Here is a 27,586-nt window from a genome sequence, read left to right on the forward strand (position 1 = left end):
GACGTAAACAAGTTACATTTAAAAGAAAAGGAAATAGCAATAAAGAGAAGGTTTGTGAATTGTAAATTAAAAATATTTTAAAGCTGGACTTTTCATTAAATCCCACTGAAGGAATAAAGAACATTACTTGCTGCATGCAACAGTCAGGTTTCATTGCCCCAGCTGGCTGGAGTGCCTAATCCAGAGACACCTCATGATTAAGGGTTGTTAAAAGGACTAGGCACCATCAGCCTAACCCCCTTTTAGTCCTATCTATCTTATTTCTGCCTGTTCATTGAACTGTTGCACACCATATGCATCAAGGGAAAAAAACTCTGATACAATTAAATACCTTCAAAATTGAAATGTTTTGCAAAATGCAGGTGTTTGCAATGGATTCATTTATAAAAACAATACACTAAAAACATTCTGACAGTGTTAAACTGTTCCATGTGAGTATAGTCAGAAGAAAACATCAACAATTTCATTCCAAAATAACTGCCTGCCTGTTTTTATTTTATGTAATAAGCATCTCTAAAACTAAGATTAAAGCATTTCATGAAAATACAGCCGATGAAAAAATAACTTTTCAGAATTATCGACAAACCCTAATTTTCATATAAATTCAAAACAATTTTTAAAATGTATTACAAAAAGGAATTTTTGTTGTATGCATGCCTTCATAAGCCTCTTAAAACTGTGAAGATACTGGAATGGACTAAATCTCAGTTTTCTATTTCCAACAGTGTCACAAGTGATATCTAATGAAGCACAAGGGTAGAACTCATACTTCTACCTTATAGTCTACTAGCTTCCAATCACTTTCAGATCAGGGACTTCCTGCCCCAGACTTGTTAACAATCAATATTTCCCTTTCATTCATTTCTCCAGGCTTCCCTACAACCTGTATAAATACTTAGCACCCACAAAATTCTACGGTAAGGAAGTGTACTGATCTACTACCTGTTGTGAGAAGCAGCTCAATCCTGCCTCCTACTAGCTTCCTTTCATGTCCTCTAATTTTTGGAATAGAGGAAACCAACTCATTCATGCCTTAGATGTCACTATTCACACATGTTCTACTCAATATGAATAAAATGTGCAGAATTGGAGACTTTAAAGAATATTGGTGTGCTTTCTTGACCTGCTTGTAATTTGGTATATGAGGTAATACTTGAAGGCAGCTAAACAGTACTATGGAGCAAAGAATTTTCATCTTCAGCTACACATTTGTAGTCTTACGTCAATTTTACAGTTCATTTGAACAAAACCAAATTTTTCAGCGAGTGGGCAGTCTGACTTCTCTTCTTTAGATTCCTAGATTCTAATAAAAGACATAACTTCTTTCCACTTCTTTACAAAGCCTTCTCTAATTCCAAGATTTCCTAAGTTTGCCTTTTTCTGTTTCTATTGAAATGTGACTACAAAGGTTTCTCTGTGTAATTGTCTTTACAGGCTTCATATAATTATTATCCATAAGTTTGAGGCCTAAAGGCTCTTTCTGTACACAGAGATATATTCTGAGGGCTTATTTTTTACTAAACAAGAGTATTTCCATACAGTAGCAAGTAAATGCATTTCTGAAACCTCATTCCTATTCAAATCAAGCCTTGAGTTCAAGGTTCACATTCTCTGCTAGCCTCATTTTAAGGTCAAGAAAGTTCAAAGAAAATTAGCAAACAGCACTGCATGGCAAAGAAGCCTTCCTAAGATCATTGTGAGATTGTCAATTCTTCTTCAAAAACGAAATCTACCTGAAAAACCCAAACAAACCTTCTTAATGACAGCTGAAGCAACATGGAAAGACTCCCATAGGTTGCTGTGCAAACAGAATGATCAATTACTGCTTCTAGGAGAATAATTTCAGAGGAATGAAAGAGTACTTAAACTTGGGGAGGATCTTTCACATTTGAAATATTTTATATTATAAAAGAACTAGATATATTAAGACAGGGACTTTGGGGGACCGTCTGTATCAAACCAGTTCAATTATTTAATGAACAGAGTGTGTGCTTAGGGTAAACAGAGTAAAAGGGAATAAGAGATATGGGGAATAATTATCACTCAAAACAAAGTTTAAATGATTCCAAGGCAAAGGAGTTATACATTGTATTAGTCTATGTAATGAAGTTTGGAACACAAGTCATATCTGAATGTATTGACTGTTCACATATGTGTTTGAGAATAATATTTGAACAATGATGATCCAGTGTTTTTGTCTATTAAAACAGTCAAAAATAGATTTTGCCAAAGTTGAGAGATATTGCAGACTTTTGCAGAATTTCTGAAATGCTGGAACTTTACTGTTTCAAATACGAGTTCATTCTGCTTCAACTTAAAACTAACTGCAAAGATCCCCAGCACTTGTTTTTAGAATATTTTAAGTGGTTTAAAGAATTGTTCTTATTCTACTCACTGGCGCAGAGTTGTCTCTTGGTCCTCTGGATCTGACCATTCTCCCCAACACTTCTATGCCATCAGAACTAATATTCCCTGCTGCATTAATGGTCTTCTCACCTACTTGCTTGCAGTCAATTATTATTTTGGCCGTAGTCTTGCTGATAACAACATGCAACTAAGGAAAACAAAAAATGCTTTAACATACAAAGGAGCACATAGGATACATTAATTTCCTGGGACAAGGGGGGCATTTTTTGAACTGCACTCCTAACTCCATCGTTGCTAATGAAACTCAGAGAATCACCCACAGTAAATAATCTAGATGACCTCTAGAGGTCCCTTCCAACCTGAATTATTTTACGATTCTAATCTGTTTAATGAATTTATCTTATTTTTCTGCTTATGGAACACCTGCATACAAATTGTCACCTTACATAATTTATTTAGTAAGAAAATAATTTATCCCTGACAAAAGGTCTACACAATGTTTATATCCCACCCTGATCCCAAAGAACCTTTGATTTACGTGGTCAGTAATAATTCCTGGGCCTTGTATGCTCCTGCTATAGAGCACTGGATATCACCAATACATCCTTTATAGCCATTTGCAAAAGCCAAAAGTAAGTAGGAAAATTTAGCCTGTAAATTATATAATAACCACACAGCAAAAACTTCCATAGCAAAGTCCTTCCACTGAAAAAAAATCAAATCACATCAAACGCAGCACAGAAAAGCCGAGCACAGCAATGAAGTTACTTCCTTCTGCCTTGACTCACACTCTGTTGTCCATTGCTGATGCAGCAAAGATATTCCCAGCAGAGAGGACAACCCTAGCCACAATTTTCCTGTCATGAGCAAACTCTCAGTTAAGCAACGGAAAGAACATTTTTTTGGGGGGAAGACCAGATGAAGAGCTGGTAGAAATGCAGTATCTGCTCTATACCAGTACACTACGTGGAGATCAGAGCCCAAGGTGTAGAAGAGAATGCCAGGAAGAAGTCTTGTAGCCCATAGACCTCCTATGGGCTCTGCTGGAACTAAATAACAGAAAAGCTGCTATGAATTTGGTCTGCTGTGCCTTTCAAACACATGTATAGCATGGATCATCATTCAAAATGCAGAAAAATGCTTAAAAGGAGAATTTGCTAAAGCCTAATATATTCCTCCACAGCACAATTTAAAAGAGTCAGAATTAGATCCCAGCTCTGACCTACCTTCCCTTTCTTGCTCCAGCGATTAAAAGGAAGTACAGAAAAGCTAAGATCTGTAAATACTATCCCTCAATCCACAGTATCTTTTTTTTTGTTCATTTGTTTAGGAAAGATATAAACATCAGGAATGAAAGTGAAAAACAAAAGCACCTTCCACAACAAGTATATGCTACAATCCTAGCACTACTTCATTTGCTTTCGGAAAGAATGTTACAAGTTCTCTAACAGCCAAGAAAAGTTCAACATGGCATAGTCCTTCAAATATGTTTAAAAATAACAACTCTGGTCAAAAGAAGGATAATTTTTTTTCTGGACTTTTTCTTTTAATTTTGAGTGACATTTCCAATTTAAACCTTAAACGGAAAATTTATTTCTAAATTACTTTTCAAGGAAAGTATTTTTAATCAACTCTAAAATTCAGGCACAAAGCATGAGATTAAAATTGATCACTTCAGCTCCAGCATAAAAACTATGATTTGTTTAATGTTAATCCAATATTGCAAAGAGACTTAAGACAGTTGGGTAGATAATTCTGAATATGCAAAATACGTTTCTTTTGGCAGTGGTTGACCACATGAAAGACTTCAAAACATGAAAATCTCCCAAACCTTTATTCAGAGTGCTCTTTTTCCCTGTTACCATTACTAACCTTATGAAAACTCCCATAAAATATCTTCCTTATTTCAGGACCTTCAAAGGTCACAGTTTGAAAATCTCCTTTGTAGTCATAGTTAAAGAAAGTCAGAGTTTTACCACCATCTGTGTGAGAATAAAAATAAGGGCTCTGTGTTAGAGGAAGAAAAGGTCTGATTTGAAAGGGTCAATTTGCGTTTAGCAAAGATAATCAAAGATGTCAGGTCAAATGTTAGTAAAATACATTCAGAAGTGATACACTGACCTGGAAGTAACAAGTTATCTCAGAGAAATGCTCTTTCCTGGTCTGACAGGAAGGATGGGCCAATAGTTGGGAGTCCACCTCACCCATGTCTACCTGATCCTACTCTCCCCACTAGTCCTCTGTGTGACTTGGACAAGAACAGGCATGGATCCTCAAGCTAGCTAAATGCCTAATTCCAACCTATTTCATGGGGACATAATTAAAAAATTTTAGGAAACATAAGAAAGATAAGTAAGAAAGATAATATATCTCTTAAAATTGGCAGCTATGAAGAACAGGTGTCATAGTATCTACATCTTTTCAACAGTAAATATGGAAACCTTTTAAATTATAATCCCTGTTCTACAGTTGTGGAAGTCAAATCAAGTAGAAATGAAGAGTCATCAAGAGTTCATGTCTCTAGTTCCAAGTCTTCTATCCATCAGACTGCATCGCCTCTATGTATACCATATTGTCAGTAACACTGGCATATATCAAGAGAGATTCTATTAAAACCAGATTCAGAGCAGTGGAAATTTTAAAAGCAAAGGAGTAGCTGCCTTATATCAATTTACATCTAGTACAGCTCTTTGGATTTCAGTATCATTGCTCCCAGTTTAAGAGAAGTATACTCAAAATTTGACTCTAACTCCAAATTAAACTCAGTTAAATTAAATCTAAAAAACATCCATTAGAGACTATCACCTTCCAGGTTCAGGTAGTTTTGGCAGCAGCTTAAAACACTGGCAATAATAAATCTAGACACAGAATGAATCATTCATACAGTTGAAGAAAAAAATCACTGATAAAACACAAAATACCTACTATCTAAAATAACTCCAACCAGTGGTTCATATTCTTCATTTAAAATCTCCCAAAGAGCAAATGGCTCCTGAGGTGTGTCAGGGAGTATACGAAAGAGAAACGTAATGGTGTAATCAGAAGGGAGACCTTCAGGATGCAAATACCTATAAGAGAAATAATGTCTTTTAAACTGAAACATACATTAGACCTGGTAATTTACTCACCAGATGTTCATTTAACACCCATTCTATTATTCTGTATATTTCTTTGGAAATCAAGACTGAGAAGCAATATGAGTAAGTGTTTGCAATTTCTACATGACTTGGTAACTATCAAAAGAATACTCATGAAGAAAGGAGACATCATCTTTTCCTTTGAAATTTACAAAATTGCCCTTAATTATTAATTATTTTTTTTAATTTGAAGATCAAATTGGAGGTCAGTGTAAAGTAAAGATTGAATTAATTATATTAAAAGCTTTTAAAAAACAGTAGCCACTCACAAGACCTTTGCTATTGTCTGGGTTTACAGACAATGAAAAAAGAAGTTGCTTGGAAGACCAATCTCAATAGACATGTCCTTTGTCATTAAATCATCGTGAATGGACAGAAATTAGGAATGACAGAGACTGTTACAGGAAGCTTTATAAATTATAGGGAATGTAGTTTATACATTTCAAAGCCAATACATAAGAAAGTGAAGTCAAAATGAATCATACATACAGAAATACAATCTGTTCTAGAATTTTTGCAGAAGAGAGTGGAAGTTTATGATATAAAAGTAGTATGTTACTTTATGCCATTTCCTACAATTTGTTATTTAGTGCTTCCAATTTAATTTAAACTTCTTTAATTTACATTTCTTTTCCCCAAATATGAACTATTCCTCCTAAAGTGTTTCTGGCACATATAAGGTGTATAGATATGAATCATGTGTGATATATAATCAATATTTTCTGCACAATGTTCTGTAGATGATCAAACATGATGTTGCATTGCACATTTCCCATAGAGAAAAGAGGAGGAATTCAATAGGTGTAAGAACAAAGCCTTACAGTATGCCCATTGTACAAAGAACGAAAGAAAATGCAGTAAGCAGGGTGGGGCAAACACAAGGTTTGGGGACACAGAACTTAAAAAGGAGAATAACATTAATGACATTCAGTGCACGTGAGATGATAAAAACAAGTGGTATTATTCAGACATACCTGTAGATCATCAAGAGAAAGGTATTCTCTCAACCACGAAAGGGAGTGAGAGCCTAATGAAGCAGTAAGATTGGGCTGGGGTGGCAGCTAGGGAAGAGCATATAAATGCAGCAGATCCAATTAGAAAGAAGCAGAAAGGGAAAAAAGTGAGAAATGCTGATCCTTGGAAATTCCAGTCCATCTAGACCCAGGAGGAAACTAAACACGGGGAATGTGAAACAGTTCCAAGAAGTATAGCTCCAACCAGGACACAACAGGATAATCACACAAAAAGACTAAGATGACATCTAATATAAACCTTAAAAGTAATATCCCACTGTTTTTCTTCCTTATTTATCTCAGTTAAAGAATACTTTTTGTTACATCTTCCCATGTTTAATCCAGCAGGGCCACTGCTAATACAAAGTGGGGGACTGGACTGAGAGGAACCAAACACAACATTCACACTGTTCATAGAAGAAATGGAGAGTTTCCATCCCTTCCTCTCTGAGGAATGACTCTAAATGTTCGATGGGAGGTTTCTTCATCGCCTCCTTCATATCTCTCCCTGGACATAGTGCTTGTGACTGAACTATGTCCTGCCTCTCAGGGAAGTGTTCACACAGACTCATTTCAGCAATAAGAAGATAATCTTCCTTTGAAATCAGTGAATGGATAGACTGATGCAGAAAGTGACTGAGGACACCTAAAGCAGGTTCCCACTCTGGCTCAGACTTCAAAGCCAGCCACTCTATGAGACTTCAACCTACTTTCCAGAGGCACCTTTCACGAAAGCACTAGAATGTGTCCAGATGTACACGTGCACAAACCTGCTTGGTGCTAAACTGGCACAAGCCTGAAACTGGCTCATGTGGGAAACCCAAAAAAGCCAGTGGGCTTATCTACTTTTACCCACAATGGCTACTTTTGAATGAAACTTATTAAGGACTCAGGACACCAGACACCCTTCATTAGTCTAATGTAGGTATACACTAGCGTCTCTGCTCTTCTGACGTGAAAATACTGATTCTTGAAATGAATAATTGCCTGCACTGGACAATTCATGTGTTTTATGTTTTAATACGTACTTGGTAGGCTGGGATACGAGGGCATCCTTGTGCAGTCTGTAACATGGGTAAACATTAAATGTACCAGGTTCCATTGAAACCCCTTCCACAGCTGAAAACTCCTTTTCAACCAAACCAAACATTTCCATCATTTTAAATCCTGGAAGACATCAAAATATAGATTATATTAATTTAAATCAATAGCGCATTACAGGAAACAAAAAAAGGACAAAGCCAGTTGCATCAAAGAGTTTCATGTCACCATCTGTTTAACACCTGTTAACATAAAGGGAAAATTATTGCCTAATATTGTGAAAATCAGGTAATGAAAATGATTCCATAAACTGGGGAAAAAAAATGAACACAAAAATACTGTACCTGCAAAATTGTTGCCATCTTTAACTACCAATGGGCAGGCTGGAAAAGAAGGAAAGATATATTTAAGGATACAAGAGATGTCCCACTTGGTCAGAACAATGATCCACTCAGCCCATACTCTATCCCCAACAGTAGCAAAAGGACATGCTGTTTAGGAAGGGCATGCAAACTGGCCACTTTCTATTCCATTCAGTTGATGCTCCTTAGGATCCACACGGGTTGTAGTAAAGATGTTAAAGGGACATCCCTGTGTGTTCCATATAATATCCTTTTATGGATCTGTTGTCCATTAATTTGTCTAATCCTTCTATGAACCTGCCTTCACAACCTCTTGTGGCAACAAATTCACTGCCTGTTGCGTAAAAAAGTATGTCTTATACTGAGTTTTAACCAAGTGCTCCCTAGTTCTCTATTTGTGACCTTCTCCAGCCTAACTCCATCCCAAGTTCAATTACTTTAGCTGGCATTCTTTGTACTTTTTCAAACTCCACAATAGCTTTCATGAGCAACAGAGACCAGAATTGCATGCAGTCCTTAAGATGTGTTGCACCCATTTTACATAGTTGTAAATCTGTTTTATATTTTTCTTCTGGCAGGGAAGAAAGCACACTAATCTCTTCCAGGAAAGGTCCCCTAGGAAATCAATAAGCCAAGATGCAGGGTGTCAGATATGGCACCCCAGGATACTCGTGTTCAGAGATCATTTTTGTAATACAAGCACAAGTGACCAATAAATGCTACTGTTAAATATTCTCAACAAAGTTCTCTCTACCATTAAAAGTAGAGTTTATGGTCAAAACCAAAGAATTGATGGGACACAAGCAATATATTTGTTTTCACCAGCTCTTGTAACTCACAGTCCTATGCTCAAGGACTCCTTACAATCACAAATTGTTAACATCAGCTATACGCTGCCTACTTCCTGGCTTATGTATAAGGAAACATATTGAGGGCACACACCTAAAAGCATGTGAATTATTGACCTCTAACCATTAGGTGGTATTCCAGAATGTCTTTCCCTTCATTTTTATAAAGGGTTTGAAAGTGTGGCATTTTCACAGATTTCAAAGAGTTTGGGTGTATTTTATGTTTTTCCTTAGGCTACAACTCTTCTACTTCTGTGGCACTTCAGGACATGGTTTAGGGAACATGGTGGCACTGGATTAATGGTTGGACTTGATGATCTTGAAGGTCCTTTCCAATCTAGTGATTCTGTGATACTTTCTCTGACAATATAAATATTGATGATTAGGTCTCCATTAATAAATCAGCCATGCGATTTGAGTAATAATGAAAGTAGCTAACTCTACTCTTACGGATGGTTAAAGTAGCCTAAAAATAAAATAGAATTAACTTTTTATGACTAATTCTGAACCATTAACAATGTTTCAAATCTGAAATAACTTTCTGAAAACCAATGGATGTATTCTGGATTTATAGCAAACAACCATTAATTATTTTGAAGTCACAAGACCTTCATTTCCTTAACATTTTATTGACATAATATTAGAGTTATACTATCTGCAGTAAATTACGTTAAAAGGATCAGGAATACCTCTTAATAGAAAACTAATAGTTACAAAACCCCCAGTATTTAGAAACGAGTTATTTTAGAAACTTATTTTAGAAACGAGTAAAAGTCAAAATAGCTAACTTGCTGATGCGGTTTCACAAACAAAAGTGATCAGCTCATCTTCAATCTTTGTAAAGGCATCAAAGTCATCCACAAAGAAGACATGTCTTTCACTGGGCTTGCTGCCAATATTGACTAACTCTGAATAGTCAGCATCAGCTACTCCAATAGCAAAAAAGCTGAATCCTGTAAAACAAAAAAGAACACTCTTGTGAGTCATTCATTGAGAGAGTGGAAATACAGTATGAACACAACTGTATTTGCACTGGCTTCTCTCCTGATTAAATATAAAGGTGGAAATTTTATTATTATCCTATAACAGAAGGAAATTCATGCATGTAATCTAAAATAAAATAATACATTTGCTGTGAGATATTTCTTTTGGCTATTTATCCTTAATCAGTTACAGTTAATGCTTAAGTGTTTTCTTGAAGACATAGAAGACTACTCAGTAGTTTGAAGTTTTAGCATATGTTTAAATGCTTTTCTAATTTAATGCCATACTGTATTACACACAAAAATGTATCAAGTATATCATAAAATGAAAGCCCAGCAATTAATTTCCTGTAGGTCTTCTACAGATTTTGTTCTGTGCCATATATTAATCAGTTTTCAGGCCACTGCTGCCTCATGACTGAACACTGAAATAACATTCTCATTTCACCAGCAATTTAACTGCACTGGTTGAATCAGTTCTATATATCCCGCATTAATATATTTTGAAATTTGAGCCTGACTTCAAAGATTTAAATGAAATAGAAATTGTACCCTATATGTTTGAGGAGCAGCAAACTACCTAAAAGTGTTTCAACATATTCCTTTTCATAAAAGATAAAGAAAAAACCTGTCTACATCAGGCTGAATATTGTTAATGGGCACACTGTTCTTGCATGGCTCAGTCCCAAATTTACTCCAGTCACGCAATATTGTCTTTACATTTGAATGAGGCCCAAGGGCATTCATTACGTTCTGCAGAGCTTTTAGCATAACAAAACTTTGACTTAATATATTATAACATCTTCATGTCTCATCCAAGATCAGCACCTCTTCAGGCCAGTCTCTATCATAGATGCAAGTCAGTACCTGCTTCAACCTATCTGCAGCCTAAGCACGCAGTGCACACAAAAGGAAATGGGAGAGAGGAAGTCATTTGTCCAAGGTGACACGTCCCAGTCAGCAACTGAGACCGCACCATATGCTGTCTCCTCTCACGGTCATGGCCTTTCTAATATTTAATAAGGCAACCGCAATACTTACCTGACAGTTGAACATTTTTTGTTCAGCTTAGATATAGACCCCAATTTAATCACAAATACAGGGGTTTCTTGATTGCTACTTAAAAGAAGTTATTCATGCTCTACTATTTTGTGATATGATTTTATTTATGAAGGCACTGCACTCAGCACCTAGCAATAATACAAAGCAGGCAGCCAAACTCAATGATTGCATTGGGTTTCAAGAATCAGTAATATACACTGGTAACTTCATAGCTGCCAAAGTCTAAAGGCAAATCAAAAAACCACAAATGTAATTTCTTCTTAGATCTCCTCACAATAAAAGGATGATAGTTTTTTCCTTCCATCCTTTAGTTTTGTTCCATGTGGCACACTGTGCCCTTTGCATTTTGATACAAACCTCAGTATCAGACATTTCTACAACTAACCCAGATCTTATGCTTAGACTCACAACACTACGTGGCTGCTTAAAGCTCTAAAATTGGCGGTGTAAAAAAAATTCCTAAAGGTAATTAGTGTAACATGTGAGAAGATGAGAACCAGTGAAAGAACACACGAAAGAATTTTCAAAGGACCTCTTGTACAGAAAACAAAACAGTTCAGCTTGCTGGTAACCATAAGACTACAGTCCAGATTCTCAGGATCATGTCCCCTGAATTCTTCATCATGGGAGCAATTCCACTAACTACTACATGATTTTAGCACTGCCACCAAAATGAAAAATAATAGCATTAATCACCAAAAGAAAAATCCAGTATCTAACCATATCCCAGTGATATTCTGAGTTTCTCAGCATTTGCTGTTTCCTTTAAACTTGGAAATCTTCCTGGAGCAAAAGTTACGCTTATCTCATGCCCACATTTATGTAGTTATAATTAATGAGAAAAAGGAAACTCTGAATATTTCTTCAAACTACACATTTTACCATCTAGTTGCATTTCTCTGGAGACTTTGTTCACATCGTCCTGTGATCGGCCATCAGTAATGACAACCAAAACCTTTGGAATGCCCCTTCTCACGCCCGCCTCTCCAGTAAACAAAACTTCTCTTGCATGTTTAATGGCTTTGCCTGAAACAGAAAAAATTGACAACGTACTTTTGCTGTGACGTAAATCCAATTTCTATTGGCTTCTCATATCATGTTAGACATGGATAAAAAGAGAAATCTGTTGCATCCTGAGTCATCTGTAAATAAGTGCATTCTGTAGTTATTAGAATAGTGATTTAGAAAAGTTTAATTTTGACCCTAACCTTTGCAAATTTGATGGCTTCAGCCATGGTTTCTTCAGTCTAGAAAACGCAGTTCAAGAACATGACATTTGTGGGAAAGGGTATTCTGTGCAGGTTAGAGATAACAAAATCCAGTTCCTTACTGGACTGTAGGGCACAGTCCAGGTAACAACTGAAAGTGGCATTGTAGCATTTTCTTGAGTAAATGGAAAAGGTGTTATTTTGATACTACTGAGACTGGATGCAATGCCCGCAAGAAATTTCTGTGCAGCCTGAGAATAAAAAGACATATGGTTTCCAGCTAAAACAGATTTTAACCTTTAACTCATCTTTAATTTCTTCACATCAGAGAGCTACCTTAAGGGATATATTAAATTGTAACTACATTCAGTTAACAGACATCTTTCCCCAGCCCAGTCTTAAGCATACTACGGAGGCATAACTGCCCTGGCTGATAACCAAACAGACCCCTCCACTCTGTCCACTGTTTTCTATATGCTCTGCAAGCTCCCTCCCACCTTCCCTCCCCTCCCACTTCCCCACTTGCCAAGCTCATTTCGTATTACTCCCCATTCCACCTTGCACAATCCCCAAAGTCATTCACTTCTGCCTAGCTGCCTCTCTCCCTTCCTCCCTGATCCTTGACATCACTGTTGGTCAAGAGGGGTGAATATCCAGCAGCAGGGGGTTAAGGGTGTAAACTGCAGATTACAAAGACTTTCTAATTTCAAAGGCCAACCTTTCACCTCTAGTACGGAGATACCATGTTCTCACTGTTTTTGCACTGATATATTAAACCACTTAGCAAATGGGAAAGAAATACTGCACAGAGAGTAGCAAGAAGAAAATTTGCATCATAATCATGGCCTTTCCCACCTGTTTTTGTATTTCCTCCTTTGTAGGCTATTTGCTGAATAGCTTCAAGAAGAGTTTCTTTTGTTTTGTATGCATTCAATTTAAATTCTGTCCTGGGATCATCACTGAACTGAATTATTGCCACCTGTGCACACAGAAGATATGTTCATTACTAAAGCAGCGTGTAAGCAAAAAATAAGCAAATCAGCACATTTAAAACAAGGATTTATCTTGTAACTTTGCTTAATCCTTAAATTGAAGCCAGAATTTTTTTTCTCTTTAAGAAGCTTTCACTAAATAAAGTTTAATTTTACTCTTTGCAGCCTTGGCAACCACCTAACACTTTCTGGTTTCATTTTGCAGTAAACAGGATGAGAAAAGTAATACCCGCTTTGGCAAACGCATTCTCAGTCGAGCCCAAAAGCAAAATCCTAGTTACAGCTGCTCACACATGTACAGTTACTCATACACAGAAGTGCAGGGACTTTATTGAGTCGTCACGAATTACTAGCTGCACATAAGCAACTTCAGTTAGAGAGCAATACTGAAGCAAGTAATAGAAAGATGCAAGAACATATTCTGAAATATTGCCTCTCCCACATATGATGCTATGTGAGTCCACAGCCTGTATTTCAACACCACACATTAAACCCCTACAACTCAAAACATATATTGAACTTCATATTCTGTAAGTGGTGTCCCTGATTCAAAAGGAGCTATTCACATGCTTAAGCTTAAACTTGTGCGTAAGTTTCTGAAGCACCATGGATGGTATTCTGGGAAAATAGCTGTATAGCAAGAAACAGTAAAAACTGAGCATTCTTCAGGGTTTGTACAAGTTAAAAATAATTTTCAATGCTATCCCAAACTGCATATTATACAGGTAACACTTAAAACAGTAATGTATTTGCCAATAATTTTTCTGGAGCAGATTCAAGCATCTCTCTAAAAAAAATACATAAGCAGAACAATCATTAAATACTATATTTTATTTCAAGCACTGTAGATTCTGTAGAGCATGTGATTTTAAATAAATGAACCTTTAATTTTCATTATCAATGCCATTTTTAGCTTATTTAGAAATAAACTCCACAGCGAGTACCAATACCAAAAATATTAACACAACTTAAATCTCATTAGAATTATTTAAGGAGACTGAAATGATACTTGGCCTTCATGCTAGCAAAATCCCTAACATGAATTTCACCATATGGTGTATGTAAAAGAAGATATTGAAAAAAAACCATCCTAAAGCAGTTTATATTTTCAAAAGAACTGTGAAATTATGTCAATTACTTTTTGATTCATTTCACTTCTGGCGCTAGTCTAAAATACCCTGTCAAGTCCATGTGCCCTCCGTCCCTCTACATGTTGATTACCTGCGTTCCATCAGGACCAATCTTATCCAAAGCTCCAACAGTGCTATAGAGAAAGCTAATTATTTTATTGAAATTGTCATCTCCAATACTCCATGATCCATCCACCAGGAATGCTAGGTCAGCTTTGGCTGCTTTGCACACTGAGAAAGAAAAGCAAGTATTCGGGAATTAATGCAATGCCGCAACTCCTCATGAACTCTCATAAATCACTTAAGAAAATGCAACTGTCATGAAAAGCCCTTGTTTAAAGTTAGTTAACATACTTTAGCAAACAGACCTCCTGGCATTGACTTCAGGGCAGGTGTAGAACCAGCTGAGCTCTACAAGGGGTGAATGGTCTGCACTAATAGATCCTATCACAGAATACACGTCAAGGCCGTAACGGTTCTTTAAAATCTGGCTAACCATTTTTACTTAACAACCTAAATAAAAATAAAGTCACACATGAACTTATAGAATCCCAGACTCCTAGCATGACACAGTAAGCAAGATGAGAGAATCTTGGCTGTGGAAGTTCCTAGTGGGAAACTAGTCCATTCAAAGTTACCCTAAGCTCTGCAGTGTTTAATGCTCACGATTTAGGAGCAACACAGGTTTCCCCCATCTTGTCTTATTCCAGCATGTTCTTATGCAAAATAGCCTACAGAGCTGTGCACCTACTCACACAAGCTGCTCAGTCTTTCATGGGAACTGGGAACCTTTAACGTTCTACAGAATCCAAGTCTATTGCTTGAGGTCAGAACGGCCTCAAAGCAAAGTTATGTTTTTCCATATATTTCATCTTGAAGAAAAATATTTATCTAAATCCCGTGAATGGAACCGGAAGATAAGTACTTGTATTTCTTGTCTTCTGTTGATTACCCCTTGGATTACAAAAAAAAAAAAAAATCTGCTCCTATGCAGTTCTAAAACACACACACAAAGTCTTTTTTTAATCTACTTATGGATTAAATTCTATTCTAATAATTCTAAAATCTAAATTCTAAATTACTATATGTTAGTCTGGTCCACTGGCTTCAAGCTGATGGATTTGACCCTCAGTCTCCAACAATAACATTCGCCTCACAGAAATGTTTATGAGACTCTGTACAAAAGTTCAAATGAGAAATAGAAGGAAGACTACATTTAAAGAGAGAAGAAACTGAACATGACCAACACTTTTCTCATTAACTAAAGTAGACATATTTTTTAAAATCATGCTGCTTTAGAAGTTTAATTACCCTAGGATAGCTGCTATAGTTGCAAAATATGTATGCTTTAGGAGTTCTTTAGGAAAAAGAAAATCTCACATATATTAACCCTGCTTTCTGCAAATTTCAACAATACAATACTGATGTCAGATTTTTGGCTCATTAAATTTAAGCCAGCTGCCTTAACAGTATCACTGTAGCAAATGCATTTTGAAATCTGATCCCCACAGGTCTAAAATAGCATCAAAAGCAGAAAAACATTGCATCAACACCTTAAAGTTATTATGAACCCATACATGCAGCACTTACCCTCTTTTGCAGGAGGGATTGTAGGTGGTGGAGGTGGTGTTGAAGGTGTTGTTGGTGGCTGAGTTGGAAATGGTACTGGAGAAGAAAAGGAAGGAATATTAAAAAATGCATAAAAGCCAAATGTATTTTATCTACATTAAACACAGCATTTTCTACTCATCTCCACATTTACAATTCATTATCTCTAATCAACTAGTCATGCAATTGGAAAGAAATGTAGGTGAGCACATGCACGTAATGTCCACCTCTACTGACCACCTGAAAAAGGATAGTACTATTACAGAGCAATTAATGGCTGCATTTCAGAGTGAATGATACGATGATACAGCTGAACTACTACTGGAACTGCCCCTTTTTGGGTTTCCCCAGTGTAGTAGACGATGTGACAGCCCTATTCTTGACCTAGCATCCATAATTCATTTTGTAAGAGGTTACCATCCTTTTTCTTTCTGAATTCAACCAGTCCCTAGTCACAGAAAGTAGGTCTCTACCCACCCTGGAAGGAAGACGATACAAGACCTGCAATTCAAAATACAAAGAGACAGTGCAAAAGCAAGCCAGTGCCTGCATTCAGAGCAGATCACAGCCTGCCCTGATCAATATTTTCCTGAATTTGGTGGAAGGCCTTGTTATGTTTCCAGCTAGAAACACAGTTCCGACCACAACTCTACAGGACTGTGGCTTTGTTGCCTGCAGCAACTTCTAAGGTTACCACATAGAATTTCTGAAAACTGTCTCATCCCTCACCTGAAAATAAGCTTTGAAATTACAACATCCCAGAAACCTAGCTGAATATATGATCACTGACTGATGGCTTTGCTGAATGCAAGAGCCTTTAATGCCTTTCCATTTTGGCTGAATTCTCAGAGATAACATGCATATGTGTTGACTTCCACAACTGTATCTGAGGAAAAGCTTCCACTTTCATTCAAGGGCATTTTTTACCAATTTTTTTTTTCAATTAGCAGAAGAAGTCACAGGTGACAGAACATCATTCCTTCACGTAAGTCTATACTTGTTATTTGCTGTAATATATGTTACGTTTATAGATAATGAATAGAGTTAGATACAACAACTTCAGAAAAGGCACCTATCTTTGGGAAAGATTAGTGCAAACATGATTCATTACAAGCCTCATGTCCACATCCAAGCTGACTCCCACTGCAAGTGATGTGGGTTTTCCCATTGGCTTCAACAAAAGAAACGGCCAGGACTCTGAAACACCTACCTGATGCCCAGGACCTCAATGGCCACAGGCAGACCAGGACCAGACCCATTTAGAAAGGGTCGCAACTGCAGTAAGGTGACTTGAAAGACTGCTCTCTAAGCACCAGCAAGGTACAGGTCACCCTGGAGAGTGTTTTTTTCTGAGGTGATACAATAATTTGTCTGCATCACAAACCATCTTTCTCAAATGGACATGCAGGCCAAGGTGTGTTCTTCCTTATGTCTCAAAACTCCCTGAACTGTAGAGTGTACAAAATGCATTCCTCCAAAAAGCAGGAGAAGCTTGGCTTGTTCCTCACTGCTCTGAGAATGAGTCCTGGACAACTGAGAAGTGGAGTCATGCACCTGTGCAAGTTTTTCCTGTGTAAAACCGTAAGTGTGGGAGGGTTCACTTGAAGAGGAAAATTATAAACATTATCTACCCTGAGAGAAGGGTAACAGCATTGTGGTGTGTATAGTAATATTGTATGAGAAGAAGGGTATCACCGAGATTGAAAATGGGCTTGAAGAAAGAAGGATAATGTCAAAATGTTCACTCTGTTCATCCTGTATTTTGCTTTGCAGTATTTTGAACTCATGAGAGCAGGATCTTGCCTTCATAAACAGCAGTGAGGGATTTTTTTGCCTGTCTTGTGTTATCGAGAATAATTATGAAAAGGTTAGTTTGTTTGTTTTAAAATATGTAAGTAGATTGGGTATCAAGGTCACATTTAACTGTAAATTACTCAGACTCTGGTGAAATTTTGCTAAATAACAAGAGCTGCAGGATACAAAACTTTCTGTTTCTCTGTGCTTCATTTTTCTGGATTTTTTTTCCAAAGTCACAGATTTTGAGAGTACCCCATGCAAGTATCAGACTTTTTATGAAGAAAACTAAACCATCCTCCCGGTTTCATTCTTACTAGGAAGTCTAATAGAGTTGGTGAATCTTACTTCACAAGTAATACACAGCAGTGGTGTAAGAATCCTGCACCTCTGTGGAGTAGTTACAACGTATTTGAAAAATTTAAAAACTCAGCTAAAGAAAACTGCACAGGAATAGCACATCTGTGGGCACAGGGTAAAACACAAGAAGCAATCAAGCATTATCGCTGCTGGCTGAACTCTGATCTATTTTACTCACATGTTGTCTCCATGATGCTTACAGCAGGGCCCTCTATCTCCTGAAGCTGTGTATGAACAGTGATTTTGTATTCAGTACCAGGCATCAGCTCAAAGAAACAATGTCTAGGCGTCCCTCCACCAAGATTTACTTCTCGCTTTTTCCCATCTGGAATTACAAAAGAAACCATTAAAACATTTTTTTACTCTTTTATTGAATAATGTTATTTAAGTCTGAAATAAGAAGGAGACATGACAGCAGATGAAAGGCAAGGGGTTGACATAAATTAATAAACTACATGCTGCCTTATTTCTGGAACTTCATCTCTGTGCAGAGGTCTCTGTAACATTTCATCCTTCACATTAAGTAGGAGCTGAGGAATATGTCACACGTCTGCAGGAAAAAAGATTAATTCCATCCCATGTACTGAACTTAATAAAAATCACTAACACTGTCATCAATGGGCTTTGGATCTGGTCCTAAATTATCAGAGTCTAATGAGGAATTCTTGTGTTATGTAATTTTACGGCATCCTTTGTCTATGCCTCTGGCTCTCAAAGTCTGTAATGTGCTTAGTAATTGCAAGAGAGACTGAACTAGATATTGTATTCCAGCTTCCACTAGTAACCACTTAACAAGCTGTTTAAGAAATAGAATTTGCTGGGTTCTGAAATTAATTCTGCTAAATTCTGAATTGGAAAACATGTTGACAATGGAAAAAGCATAAGGGTACTGGAAATAGCATAAGGAATATTTTAATAATAGCAAGAAAACCTTCAGCACAATTCATAATCTGTAGCAGAAAGAAGTGAAATACAAGCAAGTGATCTCACATTTTATGGAGTATATACAAAAAATGCCAAACAGTCATTCACTGCCAAGGAAAAAACACCCGACGCTTATTAGGTGTTACATTAGTATAAAAATAATTGATAGCTGCCTGAATGAGACACACAGCCAAAGTGACAATCAAAACTCTTCACGATAGACGTTAATAAGAAGCAATTGTTCACACTTTAGCTCGTTCTGCTCACATTTAGGCTCTTTTGGCTCAGTTAAAACAATTCTGGCAGTTCTATATGATGAAAGCAGAATGTTGGCTAGCTCCCAGATGAGAAGGAAATCTGTGCTTTCTTGTGCCAGCCAAGACCTCTGCTTTCTGAACAGCTTGTCTGTATTCCAGGCCTTCAAATAAACTGTATCACCATCCATTTGCCATTCCACAGGAAGGTCATTTTTTTTTTTGCAACCAAATTAGTATTATTTTTCATGATACCTTTGATAAATCCCATTAAATGTTATTAACCGCTCAAGTTATCCAGGCTTTTAATTTGTCACCATTCAGAAGATCACTGATATCTATTGGGGATAAGAGAGTTAGTCTGCACAAATTGTGACTTCTCCATAACCTCTTCTGGCTACACCTGAGAATCAGTGAGATGGAAGATGCTGTAATTCACCTTCTACACACTCGGTGCCAAAAGCATCAAGACACCATGTGTTGCCACATAAAAAATCTCTCATGATTATCCAGATAAGTAACATTGCTACAAGCTATAATTAACAATCACCGGAATGAGAACAGACAAAACTGGACGCTGTTCCGACTCCGTGAGCACGGTCTGGGTTCAATCAGAGCTTTCCCTACCCTTCTACCCTCATCTCATGTCCATCCTAATCCTACAGAGCTATCACTGATCATTTATTTACAATCTTAGATGTATTCAGTTCATCCTTTATCCACCTTCTGTCCCTCACACCAGTGAAAAACTCAGGTAATCACCTATCTTCTACTGATAGATAAAACTCCCTCCCATAAGAAGGACAAGCTATCAACATCTGTTTGATATAAAAGGACAGGGACACTACTTTGACTCCTGAAACCTTCAATGTGTACACAACTCTCTTGTCAATGATTTCCAGTATTTCAGGATCCAGTCTACAGGTCCAACTGCATACAATTTCTTAACTTATGCAGTTAACCCCCATTCTCTGAGTTAGGCTGTAGCTGCATGTTGAATGATTTAGTAACTTACCCACAAGCGATTCTATAACTACCCTGTACGCAGTAGCATGTCTGTGAAGCTGCCACTGAGCACAGAGACTAGTCATGCGGACTTGATAGGAATCCAAATTTGTCACACCCAGGTACACTGAAAATTAAATACCAAAAAATTAGATTTACACCTCTAATAAGAAAGAAAAGAAAAAATGACCAAAAAAATTACAATGAAACACTTGTGCCAATTCATTTTTAACAAATAATTTCAGAAGATGCTTAAAAAATATTATGTCAAGAGAATCCAAAACAGGAAAGAAAAAAAAAAGTGACTCTTTAGATGACAAGTTTGGAACTTGTCAATTTGGATGTCAATTTAGTTAAGACTAAATAATGAACAACGCTAAAAATTCAGTTACTACAAATAAGTATTAAAATATCATTATAACAGCAATATTTCTGCCAAAACACAATTTAAAATTGAGCTTTAGATATATAAAGACTAAATAATGTCATATATACAGAGCTAAGAAAAAAAAAGACTAAGTAGACCTTCCATTAAGGAGATTTATATCTACTACTAGGCAAATACGTTTGTCTGATAAATAACAACATCTGCTTTACGACCCCTGTCTTGCTAATGTCCAGTAGGTTATTTTAAAGCCTGATATAGTCTGATTAAAAAAAGAGACTTCCATTTCAGGAAAACAATTTGCACACAACCGAGAAAATCTTCCATGTGAAAATTTATTCAGGGAGCTGCACAAAGCTATAGTTATAGCAAAAACCAGCTTGTAGAGATCTGGACAGCATGAAATCGTTCTTACAGGTTTTGGCTACGCCTGTTAGGGCATCACTGAAGCCTGTTGAGTATGAAGCAAATACTTTAACACTGTACTCCGTTCCACTGAAGAGATTTAGAATGAGAATGGTATTAATATCATCCCCTACAAAGGTCTCCAACGCAGGACCAGGAACTGCAAAAAATGAAATAAATTAGAAAACCATTTGCTCATCCACTGAATTAATTGGCAGGTAGCTAAAACAATCTTAAGACACATCCAGAATTACAATGTAATGCTGTTTTTTTGCCTTTTTTTTTGGTTGTGTTTTTTTTTTTTTTTTACCATACACAAAAACAAAGACACTCTGCTCAGTCCTTGCATTGATAGAAGCGACAACACACTTGGGAAATTCGGCAGTGGGATTCATTAGGGCAGGGCTAGACACTGGCATCTGTTAAGACCCTTTTGTTCTGCTTCAGTGACTTACTACTGCCCCAAATAGGCAACCAAAGATCTCCTCAGTCTGATGGTGTGCCAGGACCAACGGGGGGGACAGCAGATGCCAGCCAGCAATACTGTCCCTGAGGGGTTCTTATACAACAGCATCATTTAATACTGTGCAAAAATGATAATGAAAATAGAAAAGAATAAAACTTTCCCAAATCAGAACTGCAAAAAGCTCCTTTGTCACCTCCCTTAGTTGTTCTGGACACAGTTCAAAAACCAGAAAACAGTGTTGTCTTTGGGACAGTATTTTAGTCCCTCAGTGGTCACACATTTGTGTTTTGCTCTCACTAGAGGACCATGTTTTTCTAAAGAAATTTGAAGGAGCTTAGGTGCCTTGTCTAACTGCAATGTGTAGGTGGGCAAAGGATGCAGCACAGACAAAATGAGACACCTAAGTTAATAGCACTTTCAAGGCCGTAACTGCGAGTAACTGTTTAAGTACAAAATTCAGCAAAAAATGATGTCAAAACATTGTACAGTCAAAACCAAATGACCAAAAAAAAAAAAAAATCAGTTTAAAAACTCACTGTTGATAGGTTTGTAGACAATTCTGTAACCCATTGTGGGTGACGGCGGGGCATCCCAACTGATCCGTAATCTGTTGTACCATTCATCTGAGACGCGTAAATTTCTAGGAGCAGACAGGGGTACTAAAAGGAAACCAAACTGAGCTTTTACAAGTTTTTCTCATACAAGCACATGCATAAAATTCAAGACATGCACATGAAAATAGTGTGACACCCAGTACGCTCGGATTTACAGGTAAAATTGCCAGGATGAAAGCCTTTAATCAAATTCATCCTTGGCATTATGTCAGTGGATGAATGCTGATCCATTTAAGAAAATTATACCAAGTTAAATGAAGGATTAATTACAAACTTTGCTCAGCAAACACATTTTCAAATTCTTTCCCAACTTTGTCCCTATATTTTTTTAAAAAACGTAAGGCAATTCAGAGATAATTATCTTTTATTTATAGAGTTTCTTTCAATCCCAGTGCACTAAACTTTTTAATGTATAAATCATCCTCTTGTGAACACTTAATGCTTTCATATGGAATCAAAGGAATGATTTACAAGTGATTTAAGAGTCTGCACAAATAGTACTTCAATTTAGGCAGAAATTATGTAAATTAGAGTAATTTGATAAAATTATACTATCATGACTAGCAGTGCACGACTAGATGATTTTTTAGCAATATACAGTAAAGAGGGAACTTAAGCTGCAGCTGAGTAATCTTTTGGTGCTTGGTCAGAACTCTAGAGATAATGCAATCACTTTTATAAAAAGTTCAGCAGCATTTCTAATGACCTTTAGGAAGTAATGATCTCTCAGAAAAGAAAATCTAACAGTACAATGGTTGGTTTGATACTACTCCAGCAGGCATTGTTTACTTTATTTTCTGCATTAGTTGACTTGTCCTTGGTGGGCTATCTCTCAAGGACTTATCTGCTTTACTACTCAACACGTTTCTGCAAACTCACTGTATTTGAAGATAAAATACAATTTGTCAATTAGAAGCAACCCGTTGTTTATAAATCAAAGAACTGAGATTAATATAAAGCTTGAGTCATAGAATTCATGCAAAATAAGCCCACGTTCATACTGAAACATGTTACTATAGCCAAGGAAAAAAGGCCGAAAGAGTAAGCCTTTCTTCATGGCTATCCTGGCCACAGACAAGCAGAAAGTTTGTACTTACAAGTTTTCCCAGGAGCCGAGACACTGACTCCTTCCCCATCAGAGTAGATGGGAGTGATGGTAACTTTGTATTCTGTATCAGACAGCAGAGGCTGAAGCAGAAGAGTGTTTTGTCTCCCAGGCACCATTACCTGGATGGTCAGAAAAACAGAAGCAACCAAGCTCAATGATGAGGACCAAAACCTTTTTATATCTTACATGACCTCTGACACCACATTCCTCTAGTATTGCTGTATAGCTTGCATTTATAAGTATTTCTGATACTCCATGGTAAAACAAAATTAAATTATCCGCCCTTTTAACAGATCTACTAGTTACCTGAGGAAAATAAAAAGGAGAATGTGCCTATGGGATAACACAGTTTTATATTAAACCTACAAGCCACTATGGCTCCATAAACCACTGGTACTATATGGATGGTTAGTACTTAAACTATTTCACCGCACAGACAAAATAAATCCTCTTATTGTATTTATTTTTGACATGAATATGATTGTCCAAAGGTCTGCCCATTAATAAAGGTTGATTGTTATGTTCTCTGGGGACAAAAGTCCTCCTTCCCTGGGAGGAAGGAAAATGAATTCAGGAGATTGGGAAGCGTGAACTGAGCAAGCAGGAATAAAACATATTTGTCCCATCTGCACCTGGTCTGGGCACAAGGAAATAAAGGTAGCTTTTTATGAGAGGAAGTAGGAGTACGTCCCACAAATAGCAGAGGATCCAGACTGCCACGAAACATGGAAGATCTACAGCAGAAGTCCAACCAGGCAACACAGTAGAAGTAGAGAAGCTGTAGAAATCCCTCCAGGCAGTTTTGGGTGTGCTGGAGCAAATGTTTCAAACCGCTGAATTAAGCTGCTGCTTAATAGAGCACAAGGTTTCCCCATAAGCAGCTACTTCTGAAACTCTTCAATAGATTACTATATTTTAGCCGGAGCCTCAAAAACTCGTATCACAATAGTGGTGGTAGAGGTGTCCAAGCATTGCAATCTTTTAACTTGTCAGTAAAATTTTGACCTCAGAGATCCTCCAAAGCCTCAATGGGAGCTACCTCGCACGTGGAGTGGACAGGGTAAAGAAGAGAAACCAGTCATATGTTTCCTGCACCAGATCGGTGCTCTGAAGTGATGTCGTTGGAAGCAACAGTCCAAAGGTCCAACCGCATATCTTGGACCCTCCCTGGCTCCATGTCCATTGTGTGTCCCTGATTTTCAGCCAATTGCATTGAGGATTAAGAAGCTTATTAATTTTTTTATGGAAAGGGAGAAGTAACTGAAATTTACACCACTGAACCAGAGACAAAAACTTAAGCATCCACCACAGAACTGTCACGCTGTAGTATATTTAAGCCCAAATTCCACAAAACGTTTGGGTTCTGCTTAAGAGATGTACTTAAACACATAAACAGTCCCCTAAAAATTGAACATCTGTCGTTTTATTGACATCTGAGTTGCACTTCTCAGGTGCTTGAAGCGACATTCCTTCCATTTAAAAAGTGCTCAATTTTAAGTATAATCTTACGTCATTCCTTATTCAGTAAAGCATTTATGCACATGATTAATTTCAAAGATTAAACACGTGGTTAATCTGTTTGCTGAATTGTGACCGAACATAATAAGACTTGAGAGTGTACTTAAAATGAAATAATCTGTGGAATTAGAGCCAAGACACCTACCTAATCTTACAATTTTGTAATTTTCTTTAATGAGGTTTTGAGTCAATTCTAATATCCTTCTGATAGCCAGAATTTGAATACCTTTCTGACAGTTTTAATTTCCTTTTAAAATAATAGTCATTGAATACTAAAACAGAACTACATTTATATCATCCAAATGAATTTGATTAAGTTTCCCAGAGCTGAAACAGTAAATCTGGGATCTGAATTTCAGAAACTTTGGGTTATTGTCAGAAGAACAGCACAATTTATGCCATTACACTTTGCAAGTTTGCCACTGTATTATATACTATACTATCATATAGTTAAGGTAAATTCATAAAGCAAGTTTTCCAGTCCAAAAGAAAACCACTACATTGAAAGCTCATTTTCAGGTTATAGTTGAAAAAGATGGCTAAAAAGCAATTTTCTACCAAGGTCTCATAAAAGATGAATGAAACCAAAATGAAAAAAAGACTGATTCACGTTTTTCTAGAAAAAAGATATTCAACTAACTCCTTTTAATATTTTTTATTGATATAGTCTGATACAGAGCTAAAAATATCAGCTACCAGACATCAAAAAGAATATCCCACATCTTCCATATAACCGTACTATGAACAGAAGTGAGTCACGTGACAGACACAGAAGGAGAATGACATGGGGAATATTTTTGCTTTCTGAGCTATTTACTAAGAAAATAACCTCAAACTCTACAATTTAATCTCTTAAATATATCTATATAGACCTGTCTCAAAATTTTATAACTTAGTTTTGTGGAAACCAAGCACTGCAATACTAAGATTTCCCCAATTTAAAAAAAAAAAACAACTTGCCCTCCCAGTATTATGAAATTATCTCAAAAACTGTGAAATCTTAAAACAATACAGCTTCTATATTACCTTAAAATAATACAGGGCTTCTTTTTTTTTTACTATTTGCTATATGAACAAAAGAGTACATGTAGTAGTCTTCATTCTTCCAAATGTTTTCCAAAACCTTGATCACCGGAAACTTGTCTTTGTGTAAGACAATTTTAATTTTTATCATCACATGGCATTAGAAAAATAACAAATATTTTTGGGCACTTAGATTAAAAAGTGCTGTCCTTATTGTGAGATGTTCAGGTTAATAAGCAGTATGAAAACTGCATTTGAACTTTAATTACATTGCTTTAACATAAAATGAGACTCTTAGGGAAGGAGCAAAATTACTGAAGGAAAAAAAAATTACTTAAGATTGTCCTGTACAAACATTTCCGAGTTGTTAAAACACAATCTCAGGACAGAAAAAGGCCTAGGAGTAAAAAAATCCCACAAACAAAAAACCACAAAAAAAAGACAAAAAACTTAGCCAAATTTTAAAAATACAGGAAAAAGATGACAGCCAGTTAGTCTTTTAACTCTGACTTCTTTAAACATCTGTGTGACGGGGCCTTGATCTTACATTTGACTGCTGTTGCCTGCAGTGCAGCAGGTGCTACATGATTAAAACTTTGAAGTTCAATCTCACAGTAATACCAAACATGAATCTTTTACTAATTGCAACAGGAGTGTCATATAAGGAGAGACCATGCCTTTGCAATTATTAAACTTTTCAAGCTTATTAAGCCATTCACAAAACCCATACAGACCATTCTTACCGCTTCCTCAGCACGGTCACCTTTCGCAGTGAGGTAGGTCACTCTGAACTGCTGAACATTGTAATCTGAAATGTCCCATATCACCCTCAGACTTGAGGTTGTTTCATCATCTATAACAAGGTTTCTGATTCCTGTTCGAAAAACTAAAGCCAAAAATATTTAATTAATATTTTCTCAACTCTATTTTTAGATTTTAAATTGTGCTAATTATCACCAAGTAACTGCAAGCTCTGCTGAAGTCACAGTGGGTCTGCAGACCCATGGTGGGGCAAATCCATATAGTTCAGTCATACTAGGACTTAATAACATAAAAACTTTTACCATTTAACAAAATAATAGTTATCCTATACTGCCATGAACATATATTACCCCATCTGCTTTGTTTATATTACTCCGTTACGGAGCTTTAGAATAATCAAAACTCCATCCAGAAGCGTTGTTTCTTAAAAGTCAGTTTTCTAATTCCAGGGAAAACAGAACACTCAAAACTAAACAAAATTCTGAAGAGTTTCCAAGTTCATATTTATAAAGGGAAAGAGAAAAGAGAGCTGAATTTTCCAAATTAGTCTGTATTCCTATGCAACATTGCGGGTATCATTCAGAGTTCCTACACTGTGTCATAGGTTGGCTCCTCATCCACACGTGGCACGCGCAGGAATCTGGCCACACGCGGAAGGCTGGTGCAGGAGCGCAATGGTGCGCACCTTTCACAGGTGATGTCCCTGGCCTGGGCCCTACGCCTCCGCAAGATCTGCCATGGCGGTGTGCTGACCACATGGGCCATCGGGAACTGGGGTTATCAGCTGCGCGGTAATATCGCAGCTCTCTGCCCGAGGCCTGGGCTGTTTGTGTTTGTAGCTCTTTGCGTTCAGTATTTAAGCTGTTGACATGTGCTCTGTTTACCTGCTGTGGTGGGCTTAGAAGTTGTGGTACTGGCAGTAGTCACCGTGGTAGGTATTGTGGTAGTCCTTGCAACTGAAAAACAATACTTGGCTCACTAACAAGTCAAGAACACATGGAAGTCACAGTATTTATCTTGTATTTCTGACTATGACAATGGAACTATGTGCTCACACCTACAAGTATCCCACACACTTCAGGCATTTCAGAGACTACAAGGGAACTATTCATTTAGTGTACTTCAGGCACATATTTTTGCAGGATTAGCACTTCCATCTACAGATAAGACATAATTATAAACTGTACAATTAAATAAGAATGCATATAGCTTCCCAC

At 36.9% G+C, this 27,586-nt stretch overlaps 1 protein-coding gene across 1 annotated transcript in view; it reads right to left on the reverse strand.

The window, feature by feature from the left end:
• Positions 1-27,586, reverse strand: part of COL14A1 (collagen type XIV alpha 1 chain) — a gene marked incomplete at both ends in the record, with an annotated part of 124,761 nt that overhangs the window by 35,664 nt on the left and 61,511 nt on the right. Inside the window, 17 exons of the mRNA XM_082015593.1 lie at positions 2,396-2,554; positions 4,240-4,349; positions 5,293-5,435; positions 7,546-7,684; positions 7,903-7,941; positions 9,557-9,721; positions 11,696-11,839; positions 12,877-13,000; positions 14,235-14,374; positions 15,734-15,808; positions 18,084-18,230; positions 20,099-20,215; positions 20,889-21,038; positions 21,881-22,003; positions 23,056-23,185; positions 26,342-26,493; positions 27,254-27,325. Coding sequence (XP_081871719.1) covers positions 2,396-2,554; positions 4,240-4,349; positions 5,293-5,435; positions 7,546-7,684; positions 7,903-7,941; positions 9,557-9,721; positions 11,696-11,839; positions 12,877-13,000; positions 14,235-14,374; positions 15,734-15,808; positions 18,084-18,230; positions 20,099-20,215; positions 20,889-21,038; positions 21,881-22,003; positions 23,056-23,185; positions 26,342-26,493; positions 27,254-27,325 — 2,129 coding nt within the window. The remainder of the gene's footprint in view (positions 1-2,395; positions 2,555-4,239; positions 4,350-5,292; positions 5,436-7,545; positions 7,685-7,902; positions 7,942-9,556; positions 9,722-11,695; positions 11,840-12,876; positions 13,001-14,234; positions 14,375-15,733; positions 15,809-18,083; positions 18,231-20,098; positions 20,216-20,888; positions 21,039-21,880; positions 22,004-23,055; positions 23,186-26,341; positions 26,494-27,253; positions 27,326-27,586) is intronic.

The sequence above is a fragment of the Phaethon aethereus genome (genome assembly GCF_964289735.1).
Source record: "Phaethon aethereus genome assembly, chromosome: 2".
Lineage (NCBI taxonomy): Eukaryota > Metazoa > Chordata > Aves > Phaethontiformes > Phaethontidae > Phaethon > Phaethon aethereus.